Genomic DNA, 19,201 nt, shown 5'->3' with positions numbered 1-19,201 from the left:
GATGTATACACAGGCTCGACTTTAATTTTATTCCTTAACTGGTAAAAAAATTATAACTCTGCAACAAAGCTCGTTACGAATGCCACAAGTTTCACCGCTTATGGTGCAGAGAAAAATCTACACTCCACCGCTGAGATGCATCACAAATTCATATTGAGTATGCAATACGAGCTCGCTGAAACTAACTGTCCCAGGGGGGGGAGAGTGTGTTTGTGTGTGTGTATTGTACACAGCTTGCAGTCGCATTCTACAGATCAGCACGTATGTTATATGGGTGCAAGTGGGCTCCGGTACGTCGCACTGGTAATTACGAGAGCGTAGCCGGCCGTCTGTGATGCTAATTATTATGAAGATGCGAGAGAGATCGCTTTGAAGAATGGCCACGAGGCCCGTGATGCATGCGAGCAGAGATGCTGCGTGATTTTTGCGCTATTAGTTTGCGAGTGTGCCTAGTACGAGAATCTTTGATTATTCATTTTCAACTGTTTGCAAATGTACGTATTTTTTCGCGCTATCAGTCGTATACCTGTCTCGGGTTACCTACTGTTTGTTCGGCTCGGGGTCAGACGCACAAACTTCACAGTTAGAACGTATGTGCATCTACACTTAGTTTCAAGTTATGTCTCTCGCGCTATTTCATTTTTGCCCGAAGGACTTGGTGCAGCAAGTTTGTGCATTATAACTTTGCACCCGAGGATACAGTCCTCGTATAGACCTGCACCTAGGCCGCCCTGGCTCGGGTATTCAATTAAAACTTGTCAGATTACAATCCGCCCGTACAATTTACATGGAAGCATATGATGTAGAGCCGTGGCATGTTATGCACCTCCGTGCCTTCGAATAACAATTACCCCATCTTCCTTTTGGCAAAAACCAAGTGACGCAACGACACAACGGTAGTGTACCCGTTAGCCATTTTATCCCGACTCTCCGTTCGGCCGATGCACGCGCTATAATTGCGCTAATATTCCCCCCCGAGAGCTTCCTCGACGCGGTATTAGCTAGTCTCTTTCTTACTGTCTTCGCGGAGCAACAACAAAAAAAAGGGCACGCTGCACAGCTAAGCAGCTCGTCGCGGCTATAAATTAAGACGACGACGGCGTTATTATACCGAGCGAGTGGCTTTTTTTTCGTGCGTCACACGCTGGGTTTTCCTCCCCTTTTTTCATTATCTCTGCTTCTGGCCATTAATACACGTAAATATAAATTTTCTCCCAGGGAGAAAATGAAGCGCTCAACGCGCGGGTACATGGGATTATAAACGCGTACGAGCTAATTTTCCGGAGAAAGAGCTTATCGCGCCAAACAATGGCACGTCGATCGATACTGCGAGTATATAGTAAGAGAAGGGGGTAACTCGTCGGGCTTATACAGTATTATTATATCATCTCTTGGTTGGCGGCTGCTCAGCTCAGCCAATTTGCGGATTAGTCCTCGGTGTGTGTTTTTCCAGAGATACAAGGGCCTTTTGTACGTATATTATAATGGACTCTTGTTTTTGATAACGTGCTGTGATAATGAAATTATCAATACCGATAATGGTACTCGTTTTTCAAACATTGATTTTTTGGGGGAAATAGTAAATAATCCACCCGCGAAAAAAAAAAGAGAGGTACCATGTATCACCGTGGAGGCATAAAAAAAAGTGCTCGAAAGTTGCAGCTGGAGCTCTCGCTTCCCTATCCATCAGCTACAACTTTTGCCGCTAAGATGTCTTTCAAAGAGGAGGCTTTTGTCGAGTCTGCAGCGACTCGCTCGTAAGATGTCATTGTACACCCAGCCCAGGGTCGGCAGAGAAAGAGGGTCCGCAAGCTTTGCTCTGACACGCGGATCGTGTACAGACGGAGAGGAAGAGAAAGGAAAAAGAAAAGACAGGACAGGACTTGTCGCGTCGCCTAGACAGATTTCGCACGCAAAATGTGTGACTCCTCCCTTTTATCTCATCGTCCGCCTTAACCTGATGGCTGTGTTTTTTCAACGCACGCGTGAGCGCGCCTCCGACGAGTTATGAAACTTCTTTTTCTTTTCATCAGAGAAATACCTAAGCAGTTTTTAAGTGGTATCTGGTGTTATTGCCAAAAGCTCAACAAATTAATCGCAATGACAAAAGTTTCCTACATCACCCCTAAGGAAAACATGTGGATTCAGCTTTCCGATATTTTAATTCACACGATACTTTTTAACGCATCTGGAGACATTTTTTTTTTTTTTACTTTTACGACTCATCCCGTACAGAATTCAAGAGAAAACAGAGAGCGCAGTTTGAAGGAACTCGTTCACATTTTTCCTCCCTTGTGAATCACCATCGTGTGAGAACGATTTTTAACCATACTCCGAGTTTAAACAACGATAGGTCTAATTGATCAATTAGCAGCACGTCATATGCGCGTCATGACTTGGTGCTGTAAATAGTTTTTAAATATCAGACTTTCCCTGATGTACGTGGTAACTATTTTTTTTCCTCCTTCCATTAATACATCACGAGGTGTATATATGAACCACCTGCATCCACACATTTATTTTAATCAACGTGAAAGTACACGAATTATAAATACCCCTGCAATCAATAGTAATTTATCTCTGTACGCGTTTATAATGTGCTATTTTCTTAGTAGGTTGATGGTGTCTTCCTCTCATACTGTTCCCGATAAGCAAAAAAATAATAATTTCGTTCCTCCGTAAATTTTTAAGCTTGAGAATAGTCAGTGCCAAAAACCAAAGAGCAACCACTTCATTTTCGTACAGTATGTTTTTTTAACTCGACTGTGAAATCGTATCCCGTTGAGAACCGCAGCACTAATGGTCGCAAAAAAAAGATAGAAGGAAAGAAAGAAATATATGAACCAAGTGGTGAAATTGGAAGCACGTGGCGTCGCGTGTTGATTTACCTCACTTTCGGAGCCATATCCAATACTTTACTGAAAATTACGTATACATATGGCACAGAATGCACAGCATTTAAAAGCTGAATCACCGAGATGAAAAAAAAAAATGCATTTTGCAAAAGACGATCGGAAGGATTAAATTTTCGCGATTTCACAAAACGAATCGTTGAAAGTTCTCGATCTCTGCTTGCATTCCAATTAAAAACCATGACGGTGAAAAAAATCGCAAATAGAGGAAACATACGCACGCTTTCTTTGAAATTTTCCCTCGAACGGACCTGATCTACTTTGCGTGCCTCGTATACTTGCACTATCCCCAGCTTCTCCCAACGCGTATACGCGGGTGCACCTGCCCATTTCTTCCTTCCCATCAGCTGCCTGGAAAATAAATATTATATCGCTCTCTCTGTGCTCCAATTCCTCGCATCAAAAGCATTTTCACGCTCAAGATCTCGTTTTATCTCCCTTGTTCCACCACCGATCTCCATACTATTACAGTAGCGTGTAAAAGTGCGTTTAATCGAAACAGCAGTTGTAAATAACAATCAACGTCTCGGGTGCGTCACCGTCCTCCCGTAACGTTACTTTTATTCCCCTCTCTCTCTCTCGGCAAGCACTGTAAGAGTACTTATACATATATAAGGTCGATGTAACAAAAACGCCGCGGCACGCGAAACAACGCGGAGCTCTGCCTTCTCTCTGCGTCGAGCGAGGGAGCTACGCCGTGCAGCCACCAGAGATCGCCGGTCTCGAGCCAGGCGTGCTCGTTGTGCGAGCGTGTCTATATATGTGTATAGGCCACAGACAGCGGGTGGAGGGAAAAAGAAGCCGAGCCGGTTATTCGACAGACAGTCGTCGCTCCACGTAGCGCACGGACGCACACGGCGCGTGGTGTTGTCTGATACGTGGACTGATTCGGGATATTGTTCGTCCTTTTGATTACTTAATAAAAAAGAGTTTTTTTTTTTCTCTCCTTTAGAGAATATATAATTATTCTCTCAAACAACTTGTAGCTTAGGTGCGAGGAATATGGGATTCGAGGGGTGGTATTTTTTAGGGGTGAGGGGATGACCAAGAGTAAAAGTGGGGCGAGGCGTTGGTTGACGTGATTCACCCGTACAGGTGCATACAACACCGTTGTGTGCATTTTTGTTTCCACTGATCATTCCCTCACGAGGATCTACACATGTGTGAAGGATCCTCAGGGATCCCGTAAAAAATGTACGTCAACTAAGCAGATGGAAAAAAAAAAAAAAATCATTGCGAGTAAAAGTGATTGACAACACTTGTGTATTTTTTGGATGTGTATGTACGTGCATCGTGCCTCGCGAGCGTTGACAAACAAGGCCTGAGAGATAAGATATACGAAAAAATGATAATCGATATCTACAGGAACGAGCATAAGATACAAGAACGGACCCACGTTTCGTCGAATTTCGGTGTTGTGCGCGTGTTTGTGGGTGCGTGCACGCTATCGATCGATCGCCGGCTGAGGACAGCCTAGGAGGTGCTAGTGCAACCTCCCAGCGTATGCGTGCACCGATAGCGGACGAGTTTTATCTACCCCTTGCTTCCGTGCAGCCGGCAGGACGAGAAATATAAAAAAAACCAGTTTAGTTTTTTCACCTCCTAGTCCGCCGTCCCTGCGTCGCCTTTTCGAGGGCGAATCTCGAAGGAAAGGGCGTGCAAGAGTATAGAATCGGCGGCTGTGACGAGAAAAAGAATCGCGTTGTATCTCGAGTGAGTGTGTTTGAGTGCGCGGTTGTGCATAAGTGACGCAAAAATCACCATTTCCCCCGGAAAGGTAAAGTGCCATGCTCGTAATTTCCCGATAACAAGTAAAATCGTAAAAAATGTTGAGCGCCGAGAAGCAGCAGCGGTCCCGCGTGCCCGAGGACTCCCCGAAGCGCAAGTCGACGTTTTACGTGGCGCTGGACAACAACTCGGCCCCGATCGCCACCTCCTCGGCCAAGCTCCTCTTCCCCAAGTCGGCCTCCTGCGAGTCGTCCTACACCCGGGCCGGCTACCCCCTGGCGACGTCCAAAACCGCCCCTAACGTCCCGACCCTGCTCTCGTGCGTCCAGCAGAGAGCAAACGACAGCGGCTACTCGTCCTCGAGCGGCGGCAGCAACAAGAAGAAGCTCGAGCCTGGCGGGCTCCACCCCAAGGGCAAGGTCCAGTCCCTCACGCGAGTCTTCGAGGCGTCGAAAAACGGCCCCAAGACCCCGGTGGGGCCGGAACCGCAGCCGAAGAAGAAGGTGGAGCGCGCCCGGTCGTTCAAGACGATCGAGCGCTTCCAGAACCGATTCGCCGCGAAGAAGGAGCCCGGGAAGTCGGGCAACGCCGGGGAGCCGAGCGAGAAGGTCATCAACAGGGCGACGAAGAGCAACAGCACCTGCGACGACAAGTCGAAGGCGCCGGTTGAACGGAGGGGCGCCGGTGTTGCTTCGAAAACACCGGTGGGGCAGAGCAGTAGCTCGGGGCTGGCGGGTCTGCTGATCAGGCGGACCAACAGTATCAGGTTGGCGCGGAGCACGAGCGCCCTGGTACGCGGGGGGAGGCAGCAAGAGCCCGTGGACGCAGACGGCAAGGATAATGGTGCTGGTGATGGTAGACACGAGGAGGAGATTGTCGGGGACTCGGGTCAGGAGTACGACGATGAGCCGGCGAGGAGCACCGGGGGAGCCGACGAGTCGGACACTGACGCCGGCGTTCATTCAGGTGTGTGATGCTCGCTTTGGGCCTACTTATCGGGATCTCCTTCTCTTTGTTTCGTTCTCCTTTTTTCATTTCATCTTTCTCTTTTCGTGACGCACACTCTATACGATTTGAATATAAATTGAGATCGGTATCGCTAGATCAAAGCCACGGTGGAGCATAGATATGTTTGGTAAACAATTTTTTTTTTCTTTTCTTTTTCCAATTCTTTTTCAAATACTTTGATACACGCCTCGTTGAAAGTATACAGGAAAAACCACGTGAAAACGTAAACAACGCGTTACGTTGCTCCAAAGCAGATTGCGGAAGACCAAGACGGGGATAGAGAGAGCCACGCGTTACCCAACTGCGTACGTGTGTAGTACATGCACGAGCCCGTCAATATAGTTTTTTTTTTTTTTTTTTCCAATGCGATAACTACTCGCGTTAGTTATAGACAGCCATGTGTACGTATAAGTAATAGCTCACAGCACGCGGCCACGGTATCAGTGTCGTTAGTTAGACACTCCGGGACGATGATGAATTCTTCCCATTTTTCGTCTCGGCGTGTCTATACTATAACGTCTTGTACGTTGATCAAATCGTTTTATCCGCTGTATTGCGCGTCAAACTTGAACAACGAGTGTATTATGCGGACGATACTAATGATCACAGCGTGCGGGTGCGCGTCACGATGAATAGCACGCGATGAGAATTTAGAAAAGTGACTCTACAGCGTGTGTATACCATACATATATATACAGTAGGAACCCAATTAGCCGCGAGGGAGAGACAGATGGAGGGTCGCGGAGATAATTGTCATATAGGCGTGAGAATTACGGTTCCCGAGCTCTTTGCGGCGAATTTATACACATAGAATATACCTATATACGTACGCGTGTACGCGTAATCCGCTTTCGCGCTGTTACTTTTGCTGGTTCATTAAACGCCGAGCCTTTCTTTTTGTTTTTTGCAGAATTATATGGCGAATAGCGAGATTATGGGTTGTTGGGTTACCGTGGCCATGTGCGAGTGCGACTGAGTGAGAAAAACGGGAGTAGATATAAACGTATATGGGTGCACGTGGTTAAACATTTTTTTTTTTTTATTTTTTTTTTTTTTGTGTTTGTCACTCGTGGGTATAACGAGCACGCACGCGAGGACATTTACGTGCTGTCGAGAAAGAGTGCACCGCAAAACTAGACGACTATAATAATTGGATGTGGCGAAATATTTTGGATCCCTACGTAATTTTTTTTTTCTACATTCGATTGTGCAGACATCATTTTTTTATGGGCCAAACAATGAAAAAAAAAAAAAATCTCCAATCTACATCGATTCATTCAACGTATAGAAGAGTCACATGTGGGTGTTTTGCAGAACGAACAGTGATTTCGTAATGCGCACATCAACAATGTGTCACGCTTCGACGTTGAATGTACTTAAACATGCAAATCGACAACGAGTTGGAAGTCACTTTTCTCAATACCAACGTACATTATATACAATCATCGCGTGCTACAATCGCTCTTTAATTTATCACGCGACAACTATGTGGGTCACCTGCATCTTCCTCTCTGTCTCGTCAATTTTTAATAGTAGAGAAATTTTTTGCGAGCAAGTTTTTCGTCTTGACTTTTTGTTTGCTTTTTTTCTCACTCTTGCAAGGGGAGGCCCGTCTTGTTCAAGGGAGTCGTCAGTGTATCTCTTTTGCGATTCCTTTTGCTCTATATGTATTATTACAGCCGCGTCACGCGCACATATCCAAAAAAGGTCATGGATAAAAAGTACCGTTTTAAACCGACCTCTCGAATAAAACACGCGTCTGCGAGCCAGAGAATACAAATATATTCCACTGCGGGTGACTAATGGACAAAGCGAATGTCCAAACTTCATTTTCATTTTTCAAACGCTCGATGAGAGTTCTCACGCGTTGGGATCACCAACGGTACAAATTCTTGAAATTTCTCAATAAAAGCATTTCACATTGGTATCTATTTTCAACAGCTAAGAAGAAACACGCTTTGTTTTCATAAATCCGCACGAAAGAATTAATCCATCAGCAGTGAAATAGTGCCCCGGTATACGCTTTATACACTCTACAGACGTACCGTATATTCACTTTTACAGGAAGAAAGATGTACTTACTATGCGAAACGATAATAATACATCACTACTTTTTTACCCCTGACGCAACACACCGCAGTACACACGTACGGAGTTTGAAACCGTGTACTATTTCACGACAGCTCTCGAAACCAGAATAATTCCTCGGAAATTGATGTGCGAGAATAACTCGTATTGCTTACTATAGAAAATAAAAATAGAGGCACAGAGCACCGCAGAAGAAAAAAAACAACTCCCAGCCTCTGGACCGTGAAACAAAAAACTCGCGCAAGATCATTAATAACGCGAGGTACAATCGATGCTTGGACACCCGAGTAGAACCTAGGATGTAATATTATACTATACATCGCGATAAATCGACCGGTTTTAATTATCAGTCACGCCGTCAGCGACGATGTATTTGATTGTGCGTTGGCGTGTGTAGTTATGCGCGCTGCTCTAAGCAAACAACCAAACGAGAGAACCCACGGCTTGCGAAACATAATTACTATCCAGCTCGATCTAGTCGCGTCGTCACGCTTCGAGAGCTCCTCTCGTCGTGCGTAAGCTCACGCTAATTCGGTGTGTACACAGTATCGGAGATATCAGATCTCACTGCATCACCTATGTATACGCCTCGGCAAAGCTTTGCTCGTTCAACCATACGCGGTGATAAGACGTTTTGCCCTTCTAATCTCTGGTTTTGCTGGAACTAATTACGATTATTGGTTAATTTTCTTTTCTTCCACGACACCTTATGTCTCAGTAGTTGGCGAATCTACTGTGAAGAGGAGATGAGAAAAGGGGGCATCAGTCTACTGAAATTGTAATCATGACGAAAATGTATCTTGAATTTTTATTCAACCTCCCACTGACACTTGAAATATAGACTGATTACAAAGGATCGTTGGATTGACGAATGTACTCCCATGGATTGGTTGAAATTTTGTAGTTTCAAAACATACGCTATCTAAGATCGGTGATAAATTTACTCGCTCGAGTCCAAACGTGACCAAAGATGGTGTAAAAAGAAAATAAATAAATGAAAAAAAAAAAAAAAAACTAGCATCGTCTCGAAATTATTGAGGGCGAGGGAGTTGTACAATAAATATCATCGCAGAGCACGAGAGTCTGGTGGTACAGGTATACCTTGATTGAGATACCTAAACTCTTGAGGCACGTTTTCAGTCAGAGATTCGACGATCAGATGAATACGGTTCAAGCAGTCGAATTTTGATGTATACCCTTTGTCTCTCGCGCCGTTGTGTATAACATTAGCCATAAATATACTTTTTTTGATAAAAACCCCAAAAACAGGGTTATCAATAAATTGTCCGAATTCTGGGATAGTAACAAGTATAAGACTAACGAGCGTCAACATCAATGTTCCGCTGTAATCGTCAGGCCAACCAATAGCCGAGACCTGAGCTCTCTTTCATCGCCCCAAACGCGTATGAGGTACTTAAGAGTAAAAAAAAGCTCAACCTGTCTCGGGCTCTGTACTCCACACACACACACACACACACTCACCCAAGGAACATTTCGGGAGTGTATGCGGGGAGAAGACCATTCAACTCTTAGCCGTGCACCTGCCTCTCTTTTTCCTTCCAGACGAGTGGAGGAGAAAAAAAAAGGGTCCATCCAAGCTGCACCAGCCACGGAAGGAAAAAAGAGAAAGAGAAAATCGTGCCCTCGCGATGAGTATTTTTCTTGGTTTTTATTTTCCATTTTTTTTTTTTTTTTTTTTTTCCATTTTTCATGTGTGTGTATATATATACGCGCGCTCGACTCGTCTTGAGTTCCTCGGATGCCTCAAGCGCGCTACGTTACGGGGACCACATTACCATGCCATGCTGTGTATATATATATACCGTGCCGTGCCTCTGGTTGCTGCGCAGCTTACTTGTGCACATGTACATCGGTGGCGCTGAATAACAAGCCAAGTTTAATGATGCCTTTGTTCGATCAGTAAAGAGGCGAATAACCCCCCTTCCCTACCTTGATCGCGACTCGATAAGTACAGTATACCCTTTGTGTGTGTGTGTTTGTACCACAACAGCAGGTTCCGAAAATATCAGCGGCGAGATGGGTCGATCAGAATTTTCTTCGGATTCCCGTGTGTACACAGCACACAGGTGGGACTCGCTCGAGTGAGCTCGTGTTGATTTGTTTTTCTCGATACGGAGATCAATTAATTATGGAGATTGCACCGCCACAGAGGCATTATAGGCGAGGCTGCAATGCAGTACGTGGGATTTGGATAACTTTCCGTTTGATTGGGCGGCACGTTGAAACGTCTCGATATAATTGTGATGTGTACACGTAATGGGCTAAAGGTATGCCCAAGGATACCGTCCTCCAATACCAATGCATCTTCATTGATCTACTTTGGTGACTCGAGAGTATACAGTCTTTCCAAGACTTTCTCTATGCACTTTTAGTAGTGCAGCTATGTTTTGCAAACTGAAAAAGCATTATTTATCATACGAATGAAAGTACAAAAAACGTTCATTACATCACCGTAAACAACAAAATATACATCTCGTTACTTTCCTGTATGAGTTGGCTGTGCAACGCCATGATATAAACTTTTAATTCATGACAAGCCAGCGCAGAGTCCCTTCTTTGATAGTTACTAACGTATATTATAATGTAGGTGTAAGTAAAGATACAGTGTTGATATAAATTCAGCCAAAGTGTTTCCAAAGCGCGCATTTTCTGCACCAATATGTTTCGACGACCAAGTGCTCTTTACGCCGTCCATTGCACCGATACGGGTAGTTCAATAATTTTCAGGACTAAAATTACACGTTGCCCCATTGCAGCTCGTCTATACGTAGACAGGCGCACGTGTACACGAAATACCCATGTATTATTTTCCTTATGATTGTACATGGGAAAAATATAGTTTAATGATATACATTTCAACGTATTTCTTTCACACGTTACGTGCAAGAGCATTAAAACTCGGCGATACGTGCAATCATAACATAATTTTTGTGCTGTTATTGTTCTTGTACAACATTTTAGCCCACGCACATAAATTTTGGTTGGTCGCAAATTGTACGTGAATAAAATTATCCCCTTTCATTGGCATCTAATGGAAAAACACTTTTTCAGCTCTGTCGACGGATCCTTTGTAATTTTGGCGATGAATTTGCAAAAGGTTAAAAAAAAAAGTGAGCAGGATTGTTTCTCCTCCTTTCGGCGTTTTTCCTGCTCTCTCGATCGCGAGTATGAATTTACGTTTCGGCCTCAGGATGGAGTACTTAAACAGATTCGTAACTCGCAACCTGTTGCCAGTAGCTCGCGATTCCTGCAAATTCCTCCGTATATGCGTCCAATTCAGTGAAAGGCCGAAACTGAACGAACTATGCATTTTTCTTTCGATTGCTCTAATTAGATAATTTTGGTCGGGTCGATTTTTCTCTAGTGATAAATAATGTATGCGTTCCTTGATCTCTGTAATATCTTTTGATCCATGCATGGCTGAAAGGGGAATTGATATCCTTCCTCAACGGCGTACAATTATACCAATCGTGAGTGATCGGTAACTCTGTAGGCAAGTGAACAACGAGTTGTATAAAAATCGCCTCCAAGCACAACTTTGGCGAACTCTCAACAACCATCAACTGCACGTATCAAAAGTTTGATTGCAAGCCGGGACCGAAATCGTCACCAGCAGTTATGAACACAAGTCGAGCAACAGTACTGGTAGTGTGTAATTGTATAGTAGCATCAGCCGCAGTGCAGCAGAGACAAGAGCTTGGGCTCTCACGGAGACTCGTGAAAAGGTTTCATAACGACGCGAGACCTACATTTTGCTCAAATATGACTCGCAGTCTGGTATCGTGTACCCGCGTCATTAATGCATACACGTATATAATACGTCTCTTATTTCTGCTCAGTAGGCCTTTTTGTCCCTCCTCCTCCTTGTTCTCAGCCTTGTTGCGTCGGTGTTTTCTCGCCTTTTGTCTCTATTCCCTACCGTGCACACCAGCTTCCTTTATTTTTCTCTCTTTCTCGATCTTTACTGTTTTTCCAGCGTTTTATGGCTGCGCTTTGTAGAGCACGCGAGGAAAAATTCTGTTACGAACCACTTGAGTAATGACACGGGAATTTTCTTTACTGCGTCTTATTATTATCCTTTTTTTTTACCTTTTCCGCAACAGCATAATGGGAGTAGCGCCATTTCTGCACTGAATTACGCAATGGAGAATTTGTCTCAGCGTTGCTGTGTGTCTTGGTATTGTTGCTACTGTGATGTACAATAACTTTTTGTGCAGCTCATTGCAGCATGAAACCAAGTGCTTGGTTAGAAAAAAAAAAAGAAAAAAAAATGAACTGTTACAACGAAAATAAAACCACAATATTATCTACTTTTAAAATTGATACCGAAACTTTTCCTGAAATGATATGTGAACTCTCTGAAGTCGTCAGTTTAGCTAAAACATTTTAAAAAAGTAGTCAATCCAAATAAATATTTCCCAGTCACTTGAGGCACGTAGGAAGTAGAAAAGTATAATTTCATTGAAATCATTTATGTTGTAAAGATAACTATGTTAGTAAGTCTAGAAATCCTTGAATGTAGTTTTAATTAGTTTACTCTGAAATTCTTGAAAGTATTATATAGTAACATTTTAATGCCAGAGTTCAATAACAAATTTTCGTAATGTATTCTGAGAAACAAAAAATTGTTCATCGTTAATAGCTTTACTTAAAAATTTGTAATAATTACAAAGTTTCAAATGATTTCAAGTGTAGAGATAAATAAAATCGTAGAGTTTTTTTTACTACTTCACTAACGTGTGTTTTTACGATGGTTTCCAAAGCTGATGAGAAAAACATTTCAGAAATAAGAACCCCAGTAAAGGAAAACGTTTGCGTACCCAAATCAATCAATCATCAACTCCTCAATCCACGCCATAAAGCTTAATTAAAAAAAATATACATCAAACAATTAAAGAGACCATTCCTGCACAGACGGTAGATACGTACAACACAAGCGCGTACAGCAATCAATACGCCATAAGGTGAAAATGCGCGCACATCCCCGGTCCACCTTTTCTCGTCCAACAGCATCTATGGTCTCGTCGCCCAATGTAAATGGCTATGCGCATCATCACCCACGCGCCTGCTGTCACGCTTCGCACTCCACACCACCAATGCAAGCCAAGATCGACCTCTCTTCTCTCGGCACAACTGTTTGGGCGTCGATGCGCCGTTATTCCTATCAAGAGGAGAGCAGCATCCTCGTCCTCCTTTGGCAGTGATGAATCGAGCTCGGCGTCATTAATCTGCTCAAGTTATTCGAACAAGCTCTGATGAATGGTATACCTATAACGTGTACGTATGGGGAGGGATATTTACTGGTGGTTGCACGCGTCCGCACCGCGAATATGTGGTCAATTGAGTGTCCGGTTTTCGGGGGAGGGGGCAGGGGAGGTGATGGCTGTTTTCGACTTTGCATGCATTATAGGTGAGGTGATGCGGCTGTGTTGAATTAACGGATTGTCCACGAGTATGGTTTGCTGGAAAGCGAAGAATGGGAGAGCATTTATGTTCGTGTATACGTGTTTTTGATGGATCACTATAAATTTTGGGGAAGAAAAGTAGTTTGTGTCTTGTTTATTGAAAAAACTTTGCTCTTTTCTGCACTGTTTAGTTTATATTTCATCTGATGAAAGAGCAGAACGCGTGCCTTACGACTTAATGAATTGCAGCTTCATGTCGGACTGAATTGTAAAATGACGTTTACGAATTAAATTCCAAACGAAGATGTTCAATAAAATTGAGAATTAAAAATTTTTTAATATATTTGTACGTATAAATCTTTCGAAAAAGTTCAACCAAAAGTATTTGTTTGTGCACACGTTTTCTCGCAGTGAATGCTCTTATCTAAGTATAAAAATCTCATGGTTAGAAAAAAAAGATCACTCTGTAAAGAGCAGCAATCATTTCAACGCAATGTATTTATCGCGTGAGATATTACTACCAACTCAATACACGTAGCTATATGAGTAAAAAAAAAAAACGCACAGAACTCCTTAAAAGAGCATTTGGCCAAAGCATCAATCAGAAGCGCGTTTCGTTTTTCGTTCCATCATTCCACGGAGCAACGATAAAAATAATCGACGACGTGCTGTTGCGGTTAACGCTCGTAACTCAGGATAAATAAGCCGTAGCTGAACAAACAACGACCACACGGATTACCGCAGCAGCGAAATATCCCATATATTTCAGAAAAGTAAAAAAACCAGCCACCCCTCCGTCCGTTACGCTCCACTTTTTTTCCTCCCTACCGATAAAATCACGTTTTTCTCCCCCAAAAAGCAAATGTACATCATCACCGAAGGGGTGAACTTTTACTTGATTCCCCTTCTTTCAACGCGCAGTACTTTACGTTTATACGTTTGCACGTACATCATGTTATGTGCCACGCGCGCGCAACAAGGGTAGAAAAATAGAGATACTCCATATATTGTCCCGAGGAAGCGTAGCCAAAGAGTTTTGCAAAAAGCCTCTATACGAAACGATGGAGAGTCGCTCACTGGCGCGAAGGACATTTCTATTGCCTCATATTTATATAATATACCATCGTCACGCTTAATCGACGGATGGAGAGATATCACGTCGGTGCGGAGTGTGTCAGCATTGAGACTAGCTATTCAATTGCGTTCGTCATGTGTGCTTGGAGATATGTTGTGTACGATTGCAATGCGCGAAGCATTTGCGGTTTCGTACATATTTTTTTTTTTTTCCTCGTGACTAATTTTAGATATTTTTTTTACGCAGCTGCCGTTTTTTTATATACGTACATGAAAAACGATCGTTGCATGAAAAAAAAAAAAGTTTATAACTTTACAATTTCATTGAACAACCCATAGTTCCATCTCGAGCCTCGTACAGCAGAAAAAAGCTCATCCCACGGTCACAGCATATCCCCAAATATCCCAAAATTCCTCATCGCAATCACGGCAATGCGTACAACTGCTGTATCTTTTTTTTTCCCTTCCTCCTGCCAACGAAACTCAGCACGCAAGAAACCCACTCGTAACCTCCCCCTTCCCGAGACGCACGAACCCCAGCACAAAAATCTTCGAGATCCGCACACGCGCACCCTCGCCTCCACCTCCCTGTCCATCTGTCCGAAAAAAAACAGACTCTCGCGAGGAATACAGGAAGCTCGAAGGAAGAGAGAGAGGCAAGCATTCGTCGTCTCGCGAACGTGAGAATATGCCGGAAATGAATTCCCATAGTCGTATACACACACGTGCGAAAGGAGAAGCTGAGCACCCGCGAGGACGATCAACGGTATACATCACTGCTCTCGCGAACACACGCACATGTCACGTGTACGTACATGTTAAAACACACCCTCTTCTTCTGTTACACATATACAAATGCGCGAGTGCGAGTGTCGCCGTCATCCTTGGACGGGGTGAAGCCAAAGAGTGTAAGCAAGCAGCGTATATGTATAATAAACAAGGTACACGGCACGGGCTTCTGCAGATTGCGATGAGCGGGTGCACCGCAGCACCATATACACCGACCTCTTGCGCGGTTCTCACGCGAGAAAGGGGCCCGAGGCTCCGTGTAATATATACACCCGTGAACGGCGCTTATGCACGAGTACATACAGATATATAGGAAAACTTAGTGGAGGAGAAGAGGAAGCTTTTTAGGCTCATCCTCTGGATCACGGGTATGACGAGGCGGCTCTGCCCTCTTCCACGATGTGAGCGCGAGTTTGCGTGAGTATATGGGCTTTCTTTTTTTTGCGGGTCTTGAATCAAAAGGATGCGCGAGAAAGGGACTCTTTGTGTTCGAAGGCATGTGCAGGGGATGAAAGATGATTTGCAAGATCAGGATGGATACAATTTGGGGAAAACTCTATAGTAAACAATAAGCAAGTTTTAGAGATAAGCGCATTTCAATTGGACCAAAAGAGCTGCCGATCCAAAAATACAACGCGAGTGTCTGCGTAAAACAGAAGAGCACGAGTGATCCATCGGAGCGTGAAAGAGGAAGCCTGCACGGCTCGAAAGTCGTCGAGCGCATCTTCCACGAATCGCCCGATAGTACGCATTAAGAGTCCGTTTATTTGACCCACATTTATTCCACCCTGCCCCATCCTCTGTATAATCAACTCCGTGGCTGCTGCATACGTGCATTCATTTGCGCCGATGGGGATATACATTATACACACGCGCGTTATACGGGAGGCTGGCGAGCCCGAGCTACTCGAAGCGAGTCGGAGTTTCTCGGTTAGTTGGCCGGAGAAGAGATGCGCATCTTCCCTCGCGCCCGTGGAATTCCAATCGATTTCTCACTCGATCGTATACCAACTTCTCTTTACGCTCGTTTTTTTTTCTTTCTCAGTGCACACACAAGACTCTCCGATGCGATCTGTGTCTCGTGGTAATGCGCTTTCGGCGTTCTCGGCTGAAGGGGCACGTTGAACAGTGCAAAAGTTTCGCGCTCCACGTCGAGGAATAAAACTCGAACCATCCCTTTGATCGCTGGATATTTCGAAAAGTTTTTCATTTCCTATGCCCCCTTCGAAAATTTTCACTCATTAAGTCACAATCATCTCGCACCATTAAACGCACGTTTCCCCAAAATAAATGCCATCCGGAATCGTGGGGTAAAAATAGTCGTTCTCTCGGCTGCAATGATTATTTCCACCCCAAATCCAATAAAATCTCACCACCACCACCACCACCGGCGTGTGTTTACTCGGCCTGGAAATTATAAATTACGCGCAACAAGGCCGCCGTATATACCCCGCAAATTCCTGGCCAACTAGAATCTCGTGAGCGCGACGAAAAAAAGGAAATGCAAACAAAAAGCCCTTCGACCCCCTACTCCCTTCACTTCCAATACACGTCGGCCTGAGAAATCGCACCTCATCAATCGTCCCCCGCTCTCCTGGAAACACGGCACTCCGGCCATACCACTATGGCCCATAAAATCGAACGCGCGACAATCTCCTGCTCCCTCGCGAGACAGAAAATCTACGTCGTGTGCGATCCGCCGACATACACTACATTTAACCGTAGTGGGGGGGGGGGGCATAGAGACAGACGGACTTTACGTGCGCGCCTGCCGAGACGGATCATTTATCTCGCGTGCGTTTTTCTTCCCCCCGGCACGCGACGAAAAATCAGTACGATGCACATCGGTTTCCGTGCACTCCACGGCAGGGCTTTTACTTTTTTTTTTTTTTTTTTTTTTTGACTGCCCCCGTGACGTATTCCATGACGCGTAAGTAAATCGAGGTTTCCTAAACGGGATATGTTTGTAATAAGCGCACGTCACTTCGCATCGTGAAATTATCGCGTTGAGCTTGAATTAGTATGCACTGTCATGCATGAGCGCGCACACCCAACAATAGAAACGCTTACACGCTATACACCAGATGGGACGAGAGAGCGTGAAATGTACAATAATATTCAAATGTCGAGGCTGCTGTGACAACAATATCCTTAAATCTATGGCGCGAAAAACGGGGAGGGGTAAGTTGTCGTAGTGTATGGCATTGCTCCCGTAGGCTACGTCTGACCCCCGCACCGAGGCCTTGTCCATTCTCTAAAAAAAAGGCACTCGCGAGCGTCCCTATGTTCGGTCTTTTTCTTTATTTTCGATCGCTATCGGTTTGGTATGTATACCTTCTCTCGCAGCCTTTCCTCCGCGGTGCGTGCACTTCGGCTCGCTTTCTTGTCGTGAATTATACGTACGTACGGGGAAAGATACTTGCTGCACTAGCTGTACGTGCGTTCCCCTCGTTTTCACGCTTGTAATCGCGTGCACGCCTCCTGGACCAGTGTCGTAAAGTCACCGAGTTCACGCTCTTCTTTCTACCTGTGTCTTTAAAAAATTCGGGGGTGGTTGATCAAGTAACGTGATCGTCACAATAAGTGTCCGATAAATTCAGAGCAATTAAAAAAAAAAAAAAAAAAACATGTATAATTCGACGCTGATTTCTATGTAAGATGTAAATAGATTTTGTTGGATGAAAGCTTTAAAATGTATTAATATCTACGTGGAACACTATATACCTATAATTTTCTAAGGTTTGTTTGTTTGTTTGTTTGTTTGTTTTTTTTTTTTTATAAACGTGTTACTATCTACCAGATGATTTCTCCTTGTAGATAATATGAAGAAAAAACATCACTAGAATTAGGTCTGTCAGCGTTATTTTTTATTTTACACGAATTTCCGCGAATCATCTCTGATTTAATTTGTGATTAATGCACTTTTTGGTTTTCAACAACTAAAATTGTTAAATAATTAACGGATATAAACGTTAAATCGTTTGTATCGCTAAGGTCGATCTTCGATCTCTTTCGATTTCCAGGGCTTATTTTATCATAGAGATGGTGTGACGTTAACTCTAGGTATGTGAGGTAGTTTCTGCTCCATAGCCGATGGACGGCGTCGTTTACTACACGCGTAATTCAGGTACACACCGAAGAACAAAATTATAGTATCCGACACGGAAGCTGGCTCGCATCGTGGCACGATCGCAGCATCGCTTATGAGGCATCATATCACTATAAATGTGTACAACTATACGGTAACCATCACGACCACAATCTACTCTTACTTGTCTTTCGTTTGTGTATAAGCGCCGCTGGGGAAGCGCGAAATAGCTCGTGTACATGCGCTGCATGAATAATCGTTCAGCGTGAAGATACACGGGAAGGAGAAGAAGAAGAAGTGTGCGTGACCTCGTGCGGCTGATGCGGAATCTTTCTGTAATTTGTTAAGATGTTTAGAGGATGATGAGGATACGTGTGGAGTTTTATGGGATGTCTTGTGGGAAAATTGGTAGCGGTTCGCTGGATTAAGTGAGGCATGGCCGAGTAATGGTTGATTTTCCTCTTCCTCCATCTCTACCACATTTGCACACGTATGATACGTGCGTGCAAACGCGTCTTGGGAAAATTTTTTTCGTGATTAGACATCGTGTCTGACGCACTTGATTGGAAAATCATGATTATACATATGAAGATGCTCTGTACAAAAATATATCTACGAACGTGACGATAACTATAAAAAGTCACAAGCAAAAAATATGCGTGTTTCGTGCTTGAATATTTTGTAAGAATGACAATATATGTCGCGTGAATTTTTAATTTTTAATTAAGCAACAATGTGACCTCAAGCCCAAGTTCTAGTGTGGTCCTTGACGAGCATAATGGGCTCACGTCGATTAAAATTACGAAATTCCATCGAGTCTTCGACACGCGCCCGAATGACTCGACATTGCAAAATTTATTCTCTCCTTCATGCATACAATCCTAAGCGTATTCCGGTCGATCGAGTGCCCACCAACTATACGATTTACCTACACACCCGTACATACCTACCTATACTCAAGATTGATCCAAACAAAACAATGGCATGCACGACCCACATCCAATCATGCATATATACATAAGTAAAAACGCCCTGCTTTTCTGCGAGCTGAGGTGCTTCGTGGCGTTTTTGCAATGAAATTTCCAGCT

At 44.0% G+C, this 19,201-nt stretch overlaps 1 protein-coding gene across 3 annotated transcripts in view; it reads left to right on the top strand.

The window, feature by feature from the left end:
* The first annotated feature begins 3,866 nt into the window (after nt 1-3,866).
* The window catches only part of raskol (Ras GTPase-activating protein raskol), a 75,712-nt gene continuing 60,377 nt past the window's right edge, over nt 3,867-19,201 (top strand). For all 3 annotated transcript variants that reach the window (XM_089593930.1, XM_089593936.1, XM_014358661.3), the window contains exon 1: nt 3,867-5,606. In XM_089593930.1, the coding sequence (XP_089450056.1) occupies nt 4,739-5,606 (868 nt within the window). In that variant the 5' untranslated portion in view covers nt 3,867-4,738. The remainder of the gene's footprint in view (nt 5,607-19,201) is intronic.

Source organism: Copidosoma floridanum, unplaced genomic scaffold, assembly GCF_036245765.1.
Source record: "Copidosoma floridanum isolate Cflo_tuat_1 unplaced genomic scaffold, Cflo_Japanese_pri ptg000001l, whole genome shotgun sequence".
Taxonomy (NCBI): Eukaryota; Metazoa; Arthropoda; class Insecta; order Hymenoptera; family Encyrtidae; genus Copidosoma; species Copidosoma floridanum.
The sequence above is the reverse complement of the archived record's forward strand: the minus strand, read 5'-3'. Positions and strand labels throughout refer to the sequence as shown.